General features: G+C 38.0%; 1 protein-coding gene and 1 long non-coding RNA gene across 5 annotated transcripts in view; one reads left to right on the top strand and one right to left on the bottom strand.

The window, feature by feature from the left end:
• The window catches only part of NUDT13 (nudix hydrolase 13), a 35,446-nt gene that overhangs the window by 2,297 nt on the left and 16,693 nt on the right, over nucleotides 1-16,456 (bottom strand). The window contains exons 1-8 of one of the 4 annotated variants that reach the window (XM_044756986.2): nucleotides 13,066-13,201; nucleotides 8,452-8,543; nucleotides 5,259-5,398; nucleotides 3,880-4,014; nucleotides 2,936-3,042; nucleotides 1,770-1,895; nucleotides 1,491-1,602; nucleotides 304-458 (exon numbers count right to left, since the gene is read on the bottom strand). In XM_044756986.2, coding sequence (XP_044612921.1) covers nucleotides 304-458; nucleotides 1,491-1,602; nucleotides 1,770-1,895; nucleotides 2,936-3,042; nucleotides 3,880-4,014; nucleotides 5,259-5,398; nucleotides 8,452-8,534 — 858 coding nt within the window. In that variant the 5' untranslated portion in view covers nucleotides 8,535-8,543; nucleotides 13,066-13,201. Of the gene's footprint in view, nucleotides 1-303; nucleotides 459-1,490; nucleotides 1,603-1,769; nucleotides 1,896-2,935; nucleotides 3,043-3,879; nucleotides 4,015-5,258; nucleotides 5,399-8,451; nucleotides 8,544-13,065; nucleotides 13,202-16,456 lie in introns of those variants that run through there. The other 3 variants (XM_014858890.3, XM_044756992.2, XM_070490235.1) reach the window with 3 other exon arrangements.
• Nucleotides 3,896-12,125, top strand: LOC139041093 (uncharacterized). The gene is made up of 3 exons (XR_011495688.1): nucleotides 3,896-4,030; nucleotides 4,796-4,874; nucleotides 11,875-12,125. It is a non-coding gene; the product is annotated as an uncharacterized lncRNA (long non-coding RNA).

Genomic DNA, 16,456 nt, shown 5'->3' with positions numbered 1-16,456 from the left:
AATTTTATATATTTATTGTGTGCTTACTCTATGCAGGAATCTCTAAGTCTTGATGATAAAAGATAAATTGTCTCATGATTGAGAGATATACAAGGAAGAATGGTGATCATCTTGGCACTACCAATTTTCATAGTGATTATTTGTTTCCCTTATGAGATTGCAAGTTCCTTAAGGGTATAAATCATATCTTAAACATCTCTGCATAGACAATGCTGGACTAGACAGGTGCTTACTAAGTACCTACTGACCAGCTTGGATGAGGCAAAGGAAATATCACAGCATGAGGAAAGAATCAGAACTTACCTCTGTTTGCCCTGGTTTCACAGTTGCATGACAGGCAATCATGAGTGAGCTATTAGGAAAGGGCCAGTGCTGGGATGCAGAGTACTGCAGTCTTTCCACCTCCAATCCCACTTCTTCTGCAACTTCTCGCCGGACAGCCTCTTCCAGACTTTCACCTACAAGCACTCAGATTAATTCAGGACAGCTCTGCAGCAGGAAGGGTGATACAGATGCCCATTTGTGAAAGGAGTACCAAACCGGCTCTAATGTTTCAATGAAATACTCTTGGGAGAGCCCTAAATCTCCGAGTCTTTACAACAATAGGAATCAAATCTGGAGTTGGGTGTTGAACTGCAATACTTAAACCTACTAGGTTAGTTATAATGCAAAATAAGAGTGGCAGTGGGAGAGGCGAGTGTTGCCCCCAGCTTTAATAAAATTCTAATGCCATGTTTCATCATTTGCAAGTTTTACCCCAAGAGACTGAGAAAAAAACCTGTAAATAAATTTTGAATTCTAACTAATAGTATGCATGCTGAAATATTTAGGGAGAAGTGTACCAGTGTCTGCAATCTCTGCATCCAAAAATATGGTAGATTGATGGATGGATAGAGGAATGGATAGATAGGTGATAAAGTAAGTGTAATAAAAAATTATAGAATCTAGGTGGTAGGTGTATTGGTGTTCACTGTATAATTCTTTCAACTATGCTGTATATTTGAAAATTTGCCTAAAATATATTGGAAAATTATAGTACCAGAAGGCAGTTTTGGTGGGGGTTTTTTCAGTTATTTTATTGAGGTCATAATGGCTTATAACATTGTGTAGTTTCAAGTGTACATTATTATTTATCAGTTTCTGTATAGACTGCATCGTGCTTACCACCAATAGTCTAATTTTTATCCGTCACCATACATATGTGCCCCTTTACCCCTTTTGCTTCCCTCCCTCCCGCTCTGGTCACCACTAGTCTGTTCTCTTTATCTGTGTGTTTGTTTATCTTGCACATATGAGTGAAATCATGCAGTATTTGTCTTTCTCTGTCTGGTTTATTTCGCTTAACATCATACAGAAGGCAGTTTTCTTGACGTGATAAAGAACAACGTACTTGAGACTCCAAGCACTGTGGCAGCAAGACAAAGAAATACCTTCTATTGATAAGCTTTCTTGTCCTCCAGTATCATCCGTCCATGCCCTAAACTCCTTACCTATATCACAAAAACCTGCCAAGGCAGAATACATTCCCTTGGGAAAGGAACTCTGGCGAGCAAGCAGGCATTGAGTCCCATCTGACACCAGAGTGATCACCACAGGAGCCATCTAGGAAAAGGGGATGGAAACTTAAACACTAGGGCTTTGGGGCCTGTTAATGGGATGAAGGAAAAGATAACTAAGAAAAGCCTTTTAACTGTTGAGGCTTACATCCACAGGACATAGTGCACAGTAATCCACTTCACAGATTACTGTCCTTTTAAAGCAATGCCTACCTGTGGATAATAGATGATCTTATTGGAAGGGCACACACGCTTGCTGCCAGCCATATTCTTCTTGGTGGGCTGCCCACTTCTGCTGCAGAACTGATGGGCATCATGCCAACGGAGAAGAGCCTGAGCCTAGGAATACAAAGATGGGCCTGGTTTCATTGGGGAGAATGTGGGGCTCATCTGTAACAAGCTGGGCCTAGTATTTAGAGCAACTCAAAGGGAAATGCCAATACCTTTCCAGCTCACCTATTTTAAATGGTTATTAACTGTTTAAACTTTAAAATAAGGAAACTATCTGACCATATTCCTCTAGCGTCTGAAATATGAATAAAAGCATACTTTTAAGTGTATTATGAATTATTTAAAATATATAATATATAGGGGCTGGCCCCGTGGCCGAGTGGTTAAGTTCGCACACTCCGCTGCAGGCGGCCCAGTGTTTCGTTGGTTCGAATCCTGGGCGCGGACACGGCACTGCTCATCAAACCACGCTGAGGCGGCATCCCACATGCCACAACTAGAAGGACCCACAACTAAGAATATGCGACTATGTACCGGGGGGCTTTGGCGAGAAAAAGGAAAAAAAAATAAAATCTTTAAAAACAAAAAAAAGGTGCAAAATATATAATATATAAAGTATTGAACAGCCATTTACTTATGATCCAGCTTAAAAATAAACATTTCCAATATAGTTGAACACCCCAACATATACTGCTCCTCAATAAAGGTGGAATTTTTTTTGCAAATAAAGTGTTCAGAGGTTATCTCTTTAAGTTAATGGACAATCAAAAGCACTTTAGCAAGTAAAATCTAAAGCTGTGAGGACGAGTCATTAAAGCAATATAAAATAATTTCTCATAGGAAAAACATGATGACATATGTCATGCTGTGGGTCCTTAAAAATGTTTATGAGGCTAATAGATCATTGCCAGAGATTTGCATGCCCTTAGGAGAAAATGGTCCTGACAGCAGTCCTGCCAAGGGCAAAAGAAAGAAGAATAAGTAATCTCCCTACAGCACGTTGTCCTTCTGCCAAGGTTTGTAGGAAGGACTATGATCTGCAAAAAAGGAATCAAATGTCACTCTAGCTTTGTGTTATGCATGCATGTATTCACCCATTATACACTGCTTTACTAAATTTCCTACAGAACTGAGAAATCAGAATCTACCGTGGATAGTAAGGAGGCATCCTTCTCATTCAGCTGAAAGAGAGCCTTCCTTAGCTCAATGAAAGACGCCTTGAGCTCTGTCTCCATTTGAGGTTTCTGTAAGGAAGCTAGAAAATGAGAAAAGGGATGAAATGAAACAAACGTCACACTTTGCCTCAGGGTCCCTCTCAAGTATATCCTGTTAGACACTGTTTCCCAAACTCACCTAATAAGACAACTAGGGAAAATAAAAAATACACAGGTTCTCAAGCCCCTACCTGGAGATTCTGAACTGCAGGTAAGTGAGGCCCAGAAATTTTTATTTTTTTAACAAGCATCAGGTGATTTCTATATTCAGGAAAATTTGGGAAACATTAGACCATAGTATTTCTCAAGAGCCTCTTCAGGGCAAAAAGAACTTTTGCACTAGCCACACACTATCCTTGGAAAAGAGATGAAATGGGACCTCTAAGCTCCTACCTGAACCTCATTGCAGCATCATACATTTACACCTACAACCCTGAAAGAGAGAAGGAAAGCCTGACAGGAGCCATGAGCCTATAGCAAACTGGTTCCCAAATGCAAGCCTGAAGACTCAGAGCTACTCCAAGGTAGCATGTTTATTGACCTGTATTGATAAAAGAAATAAGAACGATGTCATGAATTTTAAAACATTTCCTATGAAATATTTAAGATATATAAAATGTATAAAAGTACAGAGAACAATACAGTAAGCATATGTGTACCCACCACCTACCTTAGAAAGAAAGCGTTAAGATGTCCTTTATTTTCTAGTAAATGATGGATGATACCAGATGGTAGTATTTTTTTATTTCCTAACTTAAAATGTATATATATATAAAGTTGATAACCTTTCTGTATTCCCAAAATTTTCTTTGAAATTATGTGAAGCCCCAAAGTCTGAGAACCATTGGAAAGTCCCCACTAGGAATAATGTTATGTACCGTTTATGGGAGAGGAGCTGTTGAGAACCAGATCCAGAGCAAACCATGCTTCATGCTTTTCGGAGCAGCCAAGCAGCACTGAATCTTCTATTCTTTGTGTGTCCTGTCCAAACTTAGCCAGGAGCTTTTCCAACTCTAAGAAATAAAACAGGTAAGAAAGAAAAAGAAGTGTTTTAATTAAACCACCAGAGCCATGGTAGACTTAAAGGAAATCATCTACTTCAGCTCGAATTAGGTACACCTGGCTCCCAGTCACTACCCTGTAGCTAATTAGCTATGTAATCTTGGTCTAATCACTTAACCTCTCTAGGCCTCCACTTTCTCAGCAGCAATCTGAAGAGTTTGGACTAATGAAGGAATTCTTTCTGTGTAACACTGTGACACTCTATGATTCTATCATGAAAGGAACATATCCCTTAGTTCGAAAGCTACATGATATTTAACTTATGGCACTGAAGAAAAAAAGGCACACTTAAAATGGTAGAGACCAAATCAGTTATATAATTTAGTCTCCAGAGTATGCTGCTTTAGTGGGCCAGGGTAGAACACTAATGTGAGATCCCAGCCTGTATAAGACAAGTGCCGTATAGGGAGAAAACCTGTCCTCTTGTGCATGAAAGACTCACGTTTGTTCATAATGCAACATAACATTGCTAAAGCTCTAAATAATGTTTAGTGCCTTCTGATGGCATCTTTATATTCTTCTGCACTGCTAGGAACTACCTATGCAGCACTCCAACATCTGACCCATGGAGGAAATTCACTGACAATGTATTTAGAAGTTAGTTTATAGTGATATCATATAAAACAAAGTATCTTGAATGCCAAATCCCAGTGACTTAGATATCTTTATATACCCTAAAAGAGTTCTCAAAACAAATTAATTTTAATTCACTTTTAATTTTGACCCTTCTAGGAGAAATGAAGTCATGATGCAAATCTTAAACAGTATAACAGTGTGCAACTCCATGGAGGCTGGAAATCACTGGTCTAAGGTAGGGGTTGGCAAAATATTTTAGGCTGTTGAGTCATATGGTCTCTGTCACAACTACTCTGCTCTGCCATTGTAGTGCAAAAGCAGCCATAGACAATATATAAATAAACAAGTGTGGCTGTATTCCAATTATTTACAGAACAGGTGGCAGGTTCCAATTTGGACAGCAGTTTTGCCGGCCCCTGGTTAAGGCAGTAGTGGTTCATACCATCACACCAAATACTATTTGGGCAACTCAAGTTCATACACTAAATAATTAATTGGCAGAAGCAGTTTGAAAAATCTGGGCTTTAAAGTCGGAGGATCCTTCTCAGGATTCAATATGAACTGAATTCTGCTTAGAGGCTACAGGCTGGTCTACTCTACTGGTCTGCTTTGGGCTTACCTGATAGGCTATGCTGGGGGGCCAGGTACTGATGTTCTGATTTCTGAAGCAAAGGAGCCAGGCTATGAAAGAGGTAAAATGCTCCCGTCTGCTGGGCTGTTTTGCATGCATCATCATCTTCCTTCAGTTCTAATAAATACCTGTATTTTGGAAATAAAGCATTACAAAACCACCTTTAGTTACTTGTACAGCATTCATCTTTGAGAATTCTGTTCCCACATCCCTCTCCTACCACGGCTTTTTCCTTTTATTTATTTACATCCTAAATTGCTCTAAAAAGGATCTGAGGTGGCTTTAGGCAATCATTCCCTCCTTTACACTACTGTACCTTGTCCATACTCCTGTGGTTGCACTTAACGTTGTACTATTTGTTAATTTGTCTGTCTTCCCTGAAAGACAATGGTCTCCTTAAGGGCAGGGTCTGCCTTAGTTCTGTATCTGCAGTAATTAGCATATTGAATGGCTCAATTCAATAAATATTTATTTATTCAAGGGTAATAAATATTTACTGAATTGAACCTCAAGGTACTCTGCCAATATTACACTGTGAGGCAAGAATTTACATGCAGTGGATTGAAAGGAAAACAATACTGTGATAAAACATCAACCACAGATGCCCAGAGATGAGAGCAGACTTCATTATTGCAAAGAGCAAACACTGTGCCTTCAGTAACTCTCATTCAGTCTAGGGAAGATAAAGAGCAAATTTTATCTTCAATGCACCCATGTCTCATACATCTAGTCCCCTAAGTGGACACCATTTGCTCCTTATCTCTACTGAAGGGACCATCGATGGGAAAGAGAAACCACTACTTGACTTATTTAATAAGTGTAATATTTTCAGTAGCCCAAATAAAAATATGTAAAAGAGAATATCCTATAATTATCTTCTATAAAAGAAATAGTACTGGGCAAGTTCTAGGCTTTTCCAGGACCTTCATTGAGGATGGTCTAAATCCAGCCCTTCAAGAACCTTGAGAATCAGATCAGGGGCCACACGATTCAAAGGGGACTGAATGTGGATTCTCCTTCTGGGGCCTAGAGTTAACCATTTTGCCTGTTGAAAGCCCTCAAACAGACTCTCAGAGATATGGCATATTTTGTCACCTAAGTGGGAAACACAGTTTGTAAGATATTTTCTGTAGGATCTGAGAGTTTTTGTAACACCAGTAGGCAGGGTTGGCTCAACATGAAACTACAAAGCAAAATGATAAACGCACTACAATGGCATCTTTAGAAACCTATTTTTGACTGTGTGATAAAAGGGGTTACAATGAGCTCTGTATAAACAAGAGAAAAGAAACCTGAGATTTTAATACTCGTGATATTTTTAAACTTATTATGAGTGACTGCAGCCTCCTGGGGCAAAGACTCAATGTATGTCAAAGGAGAGACATGTGCCACTCAGAAGTTACCAAATACAAACAATAGAACAAACACCGCTGCCTTCGTAAAACAACAGTAAGGACGGTACAACCTGTACTTTGCCCTAATGACCCTAAAAAGCAAAACACCCAGGTTAAGGTCTTAAACCTGGGGCCTCATTGGAACTGGAACTGAGATCCAAAGTGTTCCTTGCGTTCTTCTTGATCAGGAACACTTTAAAAATTCATTTTCTTCCTTTAGTTGTAGTAGCATGGAAAACAACAATACTAAGATTATCAAACTTAAACTGTTTTTTCCTTATTATAAAAGTAACAAATAGTCATTTTATAAAAATCAGAAAATACAGTTATCAATTTTTTTAAAAAGGGAAACCATCAAGAATCCCACCATTCAGAGATGATCACTGTTTATACCTTGGAATTCTCCAAACTATTTATTAATATTGTGTGTGTGTGTGTGTGTGTGTGTATATATAGGTATATTTAGAATCATACCTACTAATTTATAGCCTTTTTTCTTAAACATATTAACATCTTTTCACACCATATTCTTTATTGATAGAATTTTATTTTCTCATGATTTTTGATATGCTTTTTAATATATTTAATCACTTTAACATACCCATTTTTTAGACTTTCAATAATTCTGTTTTCTCAGAGTCTCAGCCTGAGAACTTCAGTAACATAAATGCCCAAAATATCTAAAACAAGTATTGCAATTTTGTTGTTTTCTCACTCTTGTTCATGTAAGATTGTATGCTCACGTGCCTTTAAATTTTGCGCTGGGCAGTGATGTTTGGCAGAGCTTCCTCTGTGGGAAGCCCTGGTTGTAAGTGTATCCCTCTAGAGGAGTTTTACATTTGCTTCTGCAAGGTGCCCCAGGGATATTATGTCTAGGACTACTACTGAAATTCTTTTCTTAAGGCCAGGGGTGGGGCTGGCCCGGTGGCGCAGCAGTTAAGTTCGCACATTCCACTTCTTGGTGGCCCGGGGTTCACCGGTTCGGGTCCCTGGTGCGGACATGGCACCACTTGGCAAAAGCCATGCTGTGGTAGGCGTCCCACATATAAAGTAGAGGAAGATGGGCATGGATGTTAGCTCAGGGCCAGTCTTCCTCAGCAATAAGAGGAGGATTGGCAGTAGTTAGCTCAGGGCTAATCTTCCTCAAAAAAAAAAAAAGAAAAGGCTGGGGGTTTGGGGACCACACCATATAGATGGTGCAAATTTAAACTCCAAAACTGTATGAGAGCAGGCTAGTGATTTCAAATTTGCTCAGGCTGTAGAAGTCCTTTATCATTGTCTTGTACTGGTGTAGATTTTTTTTCTAGTCTACCTTTCACTGAAATTTAGTTCTTCAGGGAAGTGGTAGACATCCAGGGATGGGAGTTATCCACCTTATTTTCAGGAAACTTCGTGAACTGTTATTCAGTATAGTTTTTAATGCCATCATACGGGTGTACTATAATTTAATTAATTTTTTCCTTACTGTTCATTCATCCATTCAACAATACTGCAGTGCCTGCTATGTGCCAGGTACTGTTTTATGCAGTAGGGGTACCACAGTGGAAAAGACAAAGTTCTTATCTTAATATAACTTATATTTAAGTACATCAGACATTTTAGATACTGTTAGAAATTTAGTTTGTTTAGAATTTTTCCAATTATAAATAATTTGTAATGAACATCTTTATATGTAAATCTTAATCATACATCCTTAATCTTCAATATAGGATTTTGAGATATTTATAATTTATAATTTAATGGGACAAAGATAGAATAAATCAGAGCTCAAGTTGGTCAAAACTCACCGGGTCTTAGTGACATAGGTTGACAGCAGTCTATAGCACCATAAAGATTTTCTCCTGCAAGCAATTCCACAGTACAGGGACATTGTCAGATCCTTAAAAGGAAAGAGGAGTTAAAAAAAAAAAAAAGATCATAGTATGCAAATTTAAAGTAATGAATCACCAAAAGTGTTATACTTTAAGCCAGGATAGGCTTACTTTTTAATATTAAGGAAAGAGAAACTGCATAGGAGTCAGATGATCTGGTTTCTAAACTGCATTTCTGCTACTAATGAGTTGTGGGATTTCAACTTTGCAGTGCCTCTTTCCTAACCTACAAAACTGAAACCTGTTCTGTGAGAATCAGCTAACTATCCACAAAAAATATGTGCTCCTCCTTACATACTGTGGAATTGGTGCTGGGAGGTAGCTGCCAAGTTAAGGCCTACATTTTTCTCCTCCCTTGTATCCAAGTAGGGCCCAAACTAGGTCTTAACAATGGAATGTGAGTGGAAGGGATGTGTATCTTTTCTAGGCTAAAGCAGTTATGAAGTGGGTATGCCTTCTCTATCCTCTTTTTCCTCTTCTGCTTGGAAGACTCTGGAATAGCAGAGCCATTAGGTGGAGAACTGGCTCCTTGAATCACTACATGGAAAAAAGCCACCCACCAATCAAAGTCCCTCTGCCTCAGATATTTGTGAGTAAGAAATAAACTTCTGTCCTATTAAGTCACTGAAATTTTGAAGTTTGTTATAGCAGCTAGCATCATAATAGACCAAGTAAGCCTGGAGTGTCTCCAGAGTAATGGAGCTAAGTTTCTCAGACTACGTGAAAACCAAAGTCTCTCTGAGAATGAAGCAGGAGGAATCCTGTAGATAAGAAAAATATAAAATTACAGTCATTAGGAAAATATTTCAAAAGCCAGCTATGAAAATCTAACGTGGGTCTAAGATATTTTCTATTTTTTGTATCTCATTGTGAGCAAAAAAAATTCTCTATCTTAAGAATCCGTTCTGCAGAAGGTGATTCCTTTTAAATTGTATACCAGTAAATATTTTATTCCCCATGAAAAGAACATTTCACATTAGCAATTAAAAAGTCAAGAAGTTCCACCAAAAGGAGAAAATCAGTACAGTTAAATAACCAGCCACTCTTTCAACTGTGCCCAAGGTTAGCAAGCTAACACTAAATCACTGAGGAAAGTCTAAAGTTTAGGCCTACTTCTTGGTTACATAATTATGAATCACTGATGACTAATCCTTGGACAGTTTTGGCTACAATCTATGTCCTAACCAAGGGTAAAATATATATGGCAAACATTCAGTGAAGTATTTGTTGAGTACTGACTTTACTCAAGGTTCTTTAAGAAACACAAAAATGTACAGGATGAAAATCCTGCCCTCAAGGGACTCTAGCAGGAGAGAGAAAACAAATATGTAACTTTCACAGAAGGCAATATCTGATTACAAAGCATTCTAGGAGAGTATTGAAAGTATAATTCCTATTTTAATAACCCACAGACTTGTGATATACTAGAAGAAATGTATTTAAGGTTAATATTTCTCTCTCATATACAAGTCTGAGGATTTAAATTGGTATAATATTTTTGGAGGGCAATTTGGTAATATCTATCAAAATGTTAAATAAGCATCTCTTTTACCTAGCAATTTCACTTCTAGGAATTTTTCCTAAGGAAAGGATATGTACAGGAATGTTAACTGAAAATTACGATAAAAGGGTATAACACACAGCTGTTCAAAATAAATAGGAAATAAGATGACAGTGGAAAAGTATATATGTAAGTAAGAGGGAAACATATTCAGAATATATTATTAAGTAAGAAATGCAAGTAATATTTGGTTGGCTTAGCATGAGCTAATTAATTTATGAAGAAAAGGACATATACATACCAGAATGCATAAATTAGATATGTCTTTATTTATATTTTTTAAGTGACTAGAAGTACACATACCAAACTGTTAACAGTGACTAATTTGGCAGAGTGGGATGGAGATAGGGATCAAGAAGGGTACTTGTAATTGTTACTTTATATATTCCTGTACTTAAAAATAAATTTAACCATGTGTACATACTCCTTTAACAAATAAAGCATAAAAACATAGTAGTTCATGGGACTAACTCTACAATGAGGTATATTGTTCCTAGTAGCACCTCACCACATTCCCTGGGAACCAAAAGGAATTCCTTTGGTGAGTTCCTTGAACCCTGAGAACTGAAAGAGCTGTTTGGTTGTAGTTATGACTACCAACTAGCCTGTGTGGCCGACTGTACTTGGCTGCCTGACGTTTCCCCCAGCTTCTGCTACTAAATTAACCATAGCCAATTGTGGATTATCATGGCGTGCTGACTCATGGGATGGTGGTCAGAGCTGGTAGAAAACGTAAAGTTCTTAATGTAGCTTTGGAAAAATATCATTAATCAAGAGAAAAACCAGACTTATTTTACCTGAGAATTGTACCTTCATTGGTACAGTCATAAACCTAGTAGATAAAGATTAAGTCTAATTCTTTTTCTAAATGGTCCCTTACATATTCTTTTTTTACACATCTTATACAAAAGCAGTCTAGAAACTATTTAAAAGTCAAGAGAAAATGATTTCCTTAAAATTCAGCTTTAACTGTATTTTTCTCTTTTAAATAGATCATTTAAGTTATAAAATTAATATAACTACATTACAGGACATCTGGAAAATGGAATTGTGAGAGCACCCATACTATTACCACATAAAGATAACTAATAATTTAACATGTATTTTCTAGTCTTTTTACATATTTATAATCAGAGGACACATTTTTTCAACTTGCTTTCATGAAACATGTCATAAGCAGTTTTCTATGTTTTTGTATAAACTTCATAATTTTTTGGCTGCATAATATTACATTCAAGTAGATTCATCCTGATTAGTTAAACATTCCTCCGATTTTAGACATTTAGGTTGCTCCAGTTTTAAATTATCAGAAATAAAATACCACAAATACCTCTGTGCTGATATTTTCAAGTTACTTTTTTAAGTTTCCCAAAGTAGAATTATAGGGATGAAATTTATTTTAAAATCATATGGCTCTTCCTACACAATGTCACACTTGCAAGATTCAATAGTATTTGGTTAAAAAAAAGAACTTTTATTTTATATTCCTTTGTTCACTATAAAGATTGAAAGTGTTTTCAGATTTAATAGTTCTAGCTCCCCTTTTGTAAATCGTCTGTTTGGTGTCCTGTGCTCATTCATTTATTGTGGTTTTACTTTATTGTGACCATTCAAATTTTTAAAATATTATAGTGCATTTACAGCATTTTCCACAATATGATCATCCAAATGTACTGTAGGAACCAACTGCTGTATGTATTGCCTTTCTCTGTGAAGCAGTCATTCTGACTGAAATAAGACTGTAATAAGCTCAGGCCTGCCTTCTATTTTGTTTACAGTGCACATGCATGTCTCTAAAGCAAGAAAAGGACAAGGAAGTCTGAAGAGACTCATGGACTTTTTATTCCTGGCTCTCCTACTATCTGAATTTGTGACCTGAGGCTGTCACCTAACTTGTCAGAGCTTGGTTTCTGTCTTACTTCTCACAGTGTGAGGAAGGAGAAAATACGGATCTAAAGTGTATTACAACTATGTCAGGTTTTAACATACCTAATTCTCAGATCTGTTGGACTATAAAATCCTTAAGAGTTGGGATTGCATCTTCCTTATCTACAGCATCTAGCACAGTCCCTATCACAGTTTGAAACACAATATATATGAATGAATGAATGAATTTATCCCATTTTACAAGTGAGGAAGATAAAGCTTTGAGAGGTTAACCCATCTGAGATCACAATCTAGACAGCAGCAGATTCAAACTCAGGGCCATCTGGCTCAAAAGCTCACGTTTTGATAAGAAATACATGGGATAGCATTTTCCAACATTCATTTACTATTTATGTTTTTAAAAGTTCAAAGACTGATTGAGATGAAAGGTAATATTATTTTTACTGAAACTATTAAATGATGAGGCAAGGTCCTTAAGAGTAACGATTTCTTTGAACCGCCTGTAATAAATGATTCACACGTGTTTTTCCTGCTGTTCATCTTAACAGAAGAAAGATTAATTTATAAAGCACTACAGCATGACAAAAAAAGCCCATTTTGAATCTCTGGGTTACTTTGACCAAGAAGAGGCCAGGTCTGTAGTTTGAAAGAGCACTTTTCAGAGAGTCTGTCTTTTCATGACTAAGGACCTTAACGGGATGGGAAATAAGCAAAACTGAGAAGCCACTGGGATACAGATTTCAAGGTCTCGCTGACCAGCTTTATGGCTGGCTTTCTAAAAAATAATTTTTCCTCCCTTAATTCAAAAATCATTCAGGCACAACGCAGAAAAGCTGGCAAATTCCATTTTTAAACGGCTCTCCAAAGAAGTATCAGAAAATTATTAGCAGTAGTTAATAAGATAGCTCTGCAAGTTAGGATGCAAAACTGTGGTCATTCCCTGGTTTCTGGAAGGAAGACGGACTAAGCTAAAATGGAAAAATGCTGTGACTGAGAGCTTTCTTCAAGGTCTGATTATGCCTCCCCATAAAAATCCTTCCCATACTTAGAAACTGAACAGGTTTCTGTTCCGCTGCACTCACTGAATTCTGTTGGGGGCGCCTTCCTAGGCCTCAAGAATCAGCGGAAACCAGGAAATTCCAAACGTTCCTGGGAAGTTGGGCTTCCCTTCCCCAGAGGAACCACTGCAACCTCTGCCACACTTCCCAGAATCCTCCTAGCCATGCATTCTGGGAAATGTAGTTCAGTCTTCATGCCAGCTGCTAAGCTCTCTGAAATTAACCATGGTTGTCAATGCCTCTGCCACACTTTCCCAGAATCCCCAGTTGCACTCTGGGAATTATAGTTCAATCCCCAGGCATGCTGCTGTGCCCTCCAAATGCAGTTAACCATGGTTATCAAAAGCATGATCTTCCAAGATCTTCTAAATCGATTACCAGAAGAACAGCTGTATCTTTTGAGAAGGTAGAGTAGCATTCGATCCATTTTTGAGTTACAAAAGGATAATGTCATTAAACCCTCCTCATACAGAGAAAGTATATTTTGGTGGGGGAGGGAAGGAGTATTGGGGCAGGAAATCAGATACCTTTCAACATTTCTGTAGCTCTAATTCTATCTCTGTCTGCCCATTTTAGAACTAGCTCTAACATTTCATGAAATTCTGTCAATTTAAAAGGACAAGACTGTGTAGGTGTGTTTGAACTTAGAATGCATTCCTTGATCAACCAAGGCAAGAGGATTCTGTCTGACTGAAAGCAGTCTCCCAGCAGAAGTACTTTGGTGCTGCTCTCTTCTCTTCTTAATATTAAAGTTATTTGCTTATAGGAGAAGGCAGTTTTGAAGGCAGGTCAACATATATTTAATGAGTACCAAATGTGCCTGGGACTGTTACAGGCACAGGATACAGCGGAGAACAAAACACATGAAAATTTCTGTCCTCGTGTAACTTACATCCTAGAGAAGGAAACAAACAAGCAAACAAGTAAATATACAATGTGTCAGGTGGTTATAAGTGCTAGGAAGAAAATTAAAGCAAGCTAAGAGGAGGGAGGATTTTGCTATTTTATATAGAGTGGTCAGCTTCATTGATAAGGTGATATTTGAGCAAAGACCCTGAAGGAGCTGAGGAAGGAAGCCAAGTGGATATCTATGGGAAGAGATTTGTTAGCAGAAAAAATCAGCAAAGGCAAAGGCCCTGGGGTGGAAGGGTGTCTGGCAGGTTTGAGGAAAGGCTAGGACAAAGCGTGGTGGTCAGAGATGAGGTCAAAGAATAACCAAGCACCAGATCATGTAGGGCCTTACATGTCTTACAATTCTTATAGGGCCATTATAATGCTTTTAGTTTTTACTCTGAGAGGGATGGGATGTTACAGAAGAGTTTGAGCAGCAGAGTGAGAAGATTTGACTTACAGAAGAATCACTCTGGGTGTGGAGATTAGACAGTAGGGGATAAGAGTTATTAAATCCTGAATGTCATTGTTGATATGTACCTAAGATGCAGGGGTAGGAAGAGCAGTAGCTGTGGTTAGTTGACCAGCCATTTCTTTTGAACCTTTGCATTAGCACATGAACCCAAGCTTTTTATCAGATTGATTCATTATCCTTAAGGGAGGCACAGAAAATTTCAGGGAAATAAGATATAAAGTCAGCGAATTCCAAAGAGATGAGGAAGCATGTTTAGTGAAAGTTAGAGCTCTAATAATTTTTTTAAAAATCAAAATAGGGGTCAGCCCAGTGGTGTAGTGGTTAAGTTTGCACACTCTGCTTCAGTGACCCAGGTTTGCAGGTTCAGATCCCAGGCATGGACCTACACACCACTTGTCAAGCCATGCTGTGGCAATGTCCCACATACAAAAAATAGAGGGAGACTGACACAGATGTTAGCTCAGGGCCAATCTTCCTCACCAAAAATAATAATAATAATAATAATTCAAAATAACTATATTTTTGAGCAATTAAGTGTTAAGTACTGTAATAATAAAAATAGCTCTGAATGTTTACATCCCCCCAAAATTCATATGTTGAAATCCTAATACCCAATGTGATACTATCAGAATATGAGGTCTTTGGGAGGTGATTAGGTCATGTGGGTGGAGCCCTCATGAATGAGATCAATGCCGGTATAAAAGAGGCCTGAGAGAGCTCCCTTGCCCATTTCACCATGTGAGGATATAGTGAGAAGTCAGCAGTCTGCAACTTGGAAGAGGGTCTTCACCAGAACCAGACCAGAACCTGACCATGCTGGCACCCTGATCTTGGACATACAGCCTCCGGAACTGTGAGAAGTAAATTCCTGTTGTTTATCAGCCACCTAGTCTGTGGTATTTTGTTATAGCAGACCAAATGGACTAAGATAAATAACTAAGATTAATTGAGCATTTACTGTATTCCAGACACTATGGAAAGTTTTCACATGTTTATCATTAATCATCACATCCTATGAGATATGTATTATTATTTGTACTTTACAGATGAGAAAATAGAGATTTAGAAAAGGTAAACAATTTTTCCCTATTTACACAGCTATTCAGTAGAAGGGTTGGGATTTTTAACCCAGACGGAACCTGTGCCTTTGACTACCATAATCTACTGTAGACCTGAATTATATCTCTGACTGGGTATGGGGCAGAGAAGCTGAACATAAATATTGGAAAATATTGGAATGATGCAAATAATCTCATGTTCATAGATTGAAAGACTTAATTTTGTTAAGATGGCAATATTCCCCAAATTGATCTACAGATTCAATGTATCTCTACCAAAATCCTAGCTAGCTCTTTCTTTCTTTTTTTTGAGGAAGATTAGCCCTGAGCTAACTACTGCCAGTCCTCCTCTTTTTGCTGAGGAAGACTCGCCCTGAGCTAACATCTGTGCCCATCTTCCTCTACTTTATACGTGGGACGCCTACCACAGCATGGTTTTTGCCAAGCAGTGCCATGTCTGCACCCGGGATCCAAACCAGCAAACCCCAGGCTGCCGAGAAGCGGAACGTGAGAACTTAATCGCTGTGCCACTGGGGGGGGGGGGGGGGGGGGGCCAGCTAGCTCTTTTGTACAAGCAACAAAAGAAAAAATAGAACTTCATCAAAATTTAAAGACTTTTGTGTTACAAACAATACCATCAAGAACTTGAAAAGACAACCCACAGTATGGTAAAAATTATTGCCAGTCATACATTTGATAAGGGACTTGTATCCAGAATATATAAAGAACACTTAGAACTAAGTAATAAAAAGATCACTGAATTTCAAAATGAGCAAAGGATCTGAACAGACATTTCTCTAAAACAGAAACAAAAATGACCAATAAGTACACAAAAAGACATTCAGCATCATTAGCCATCAGAGACATGCAAATCAAAATTACAACAAGATACCACTATACCCACTAGGATGGCCACAATCATAAGGGCAGATAATGACAAGGAGTGGTGAGGGTGTGGGGAAAATGAAATCCTTATATACTGCTTGTGGGA

The sequence above is a fragment of the Equus asinus genome, chromosome 2 (assembly GCF_041296235.1).
Source record: "Equus asinus isolate D_3611 breed Donkey chromosome 2, EquAss-T2T_v2, whole genome shotgun sequence".
In the NCBI taxonomy this organism is placed as follows: Eukaryota; Metazoa; Chordata; class Mammalia; order Perissodactyla; family Equidae; genus Equus; species Equus asinus.
This window is presented reverse-complemented; position numbering and strand designations above follow the sequence as displayed.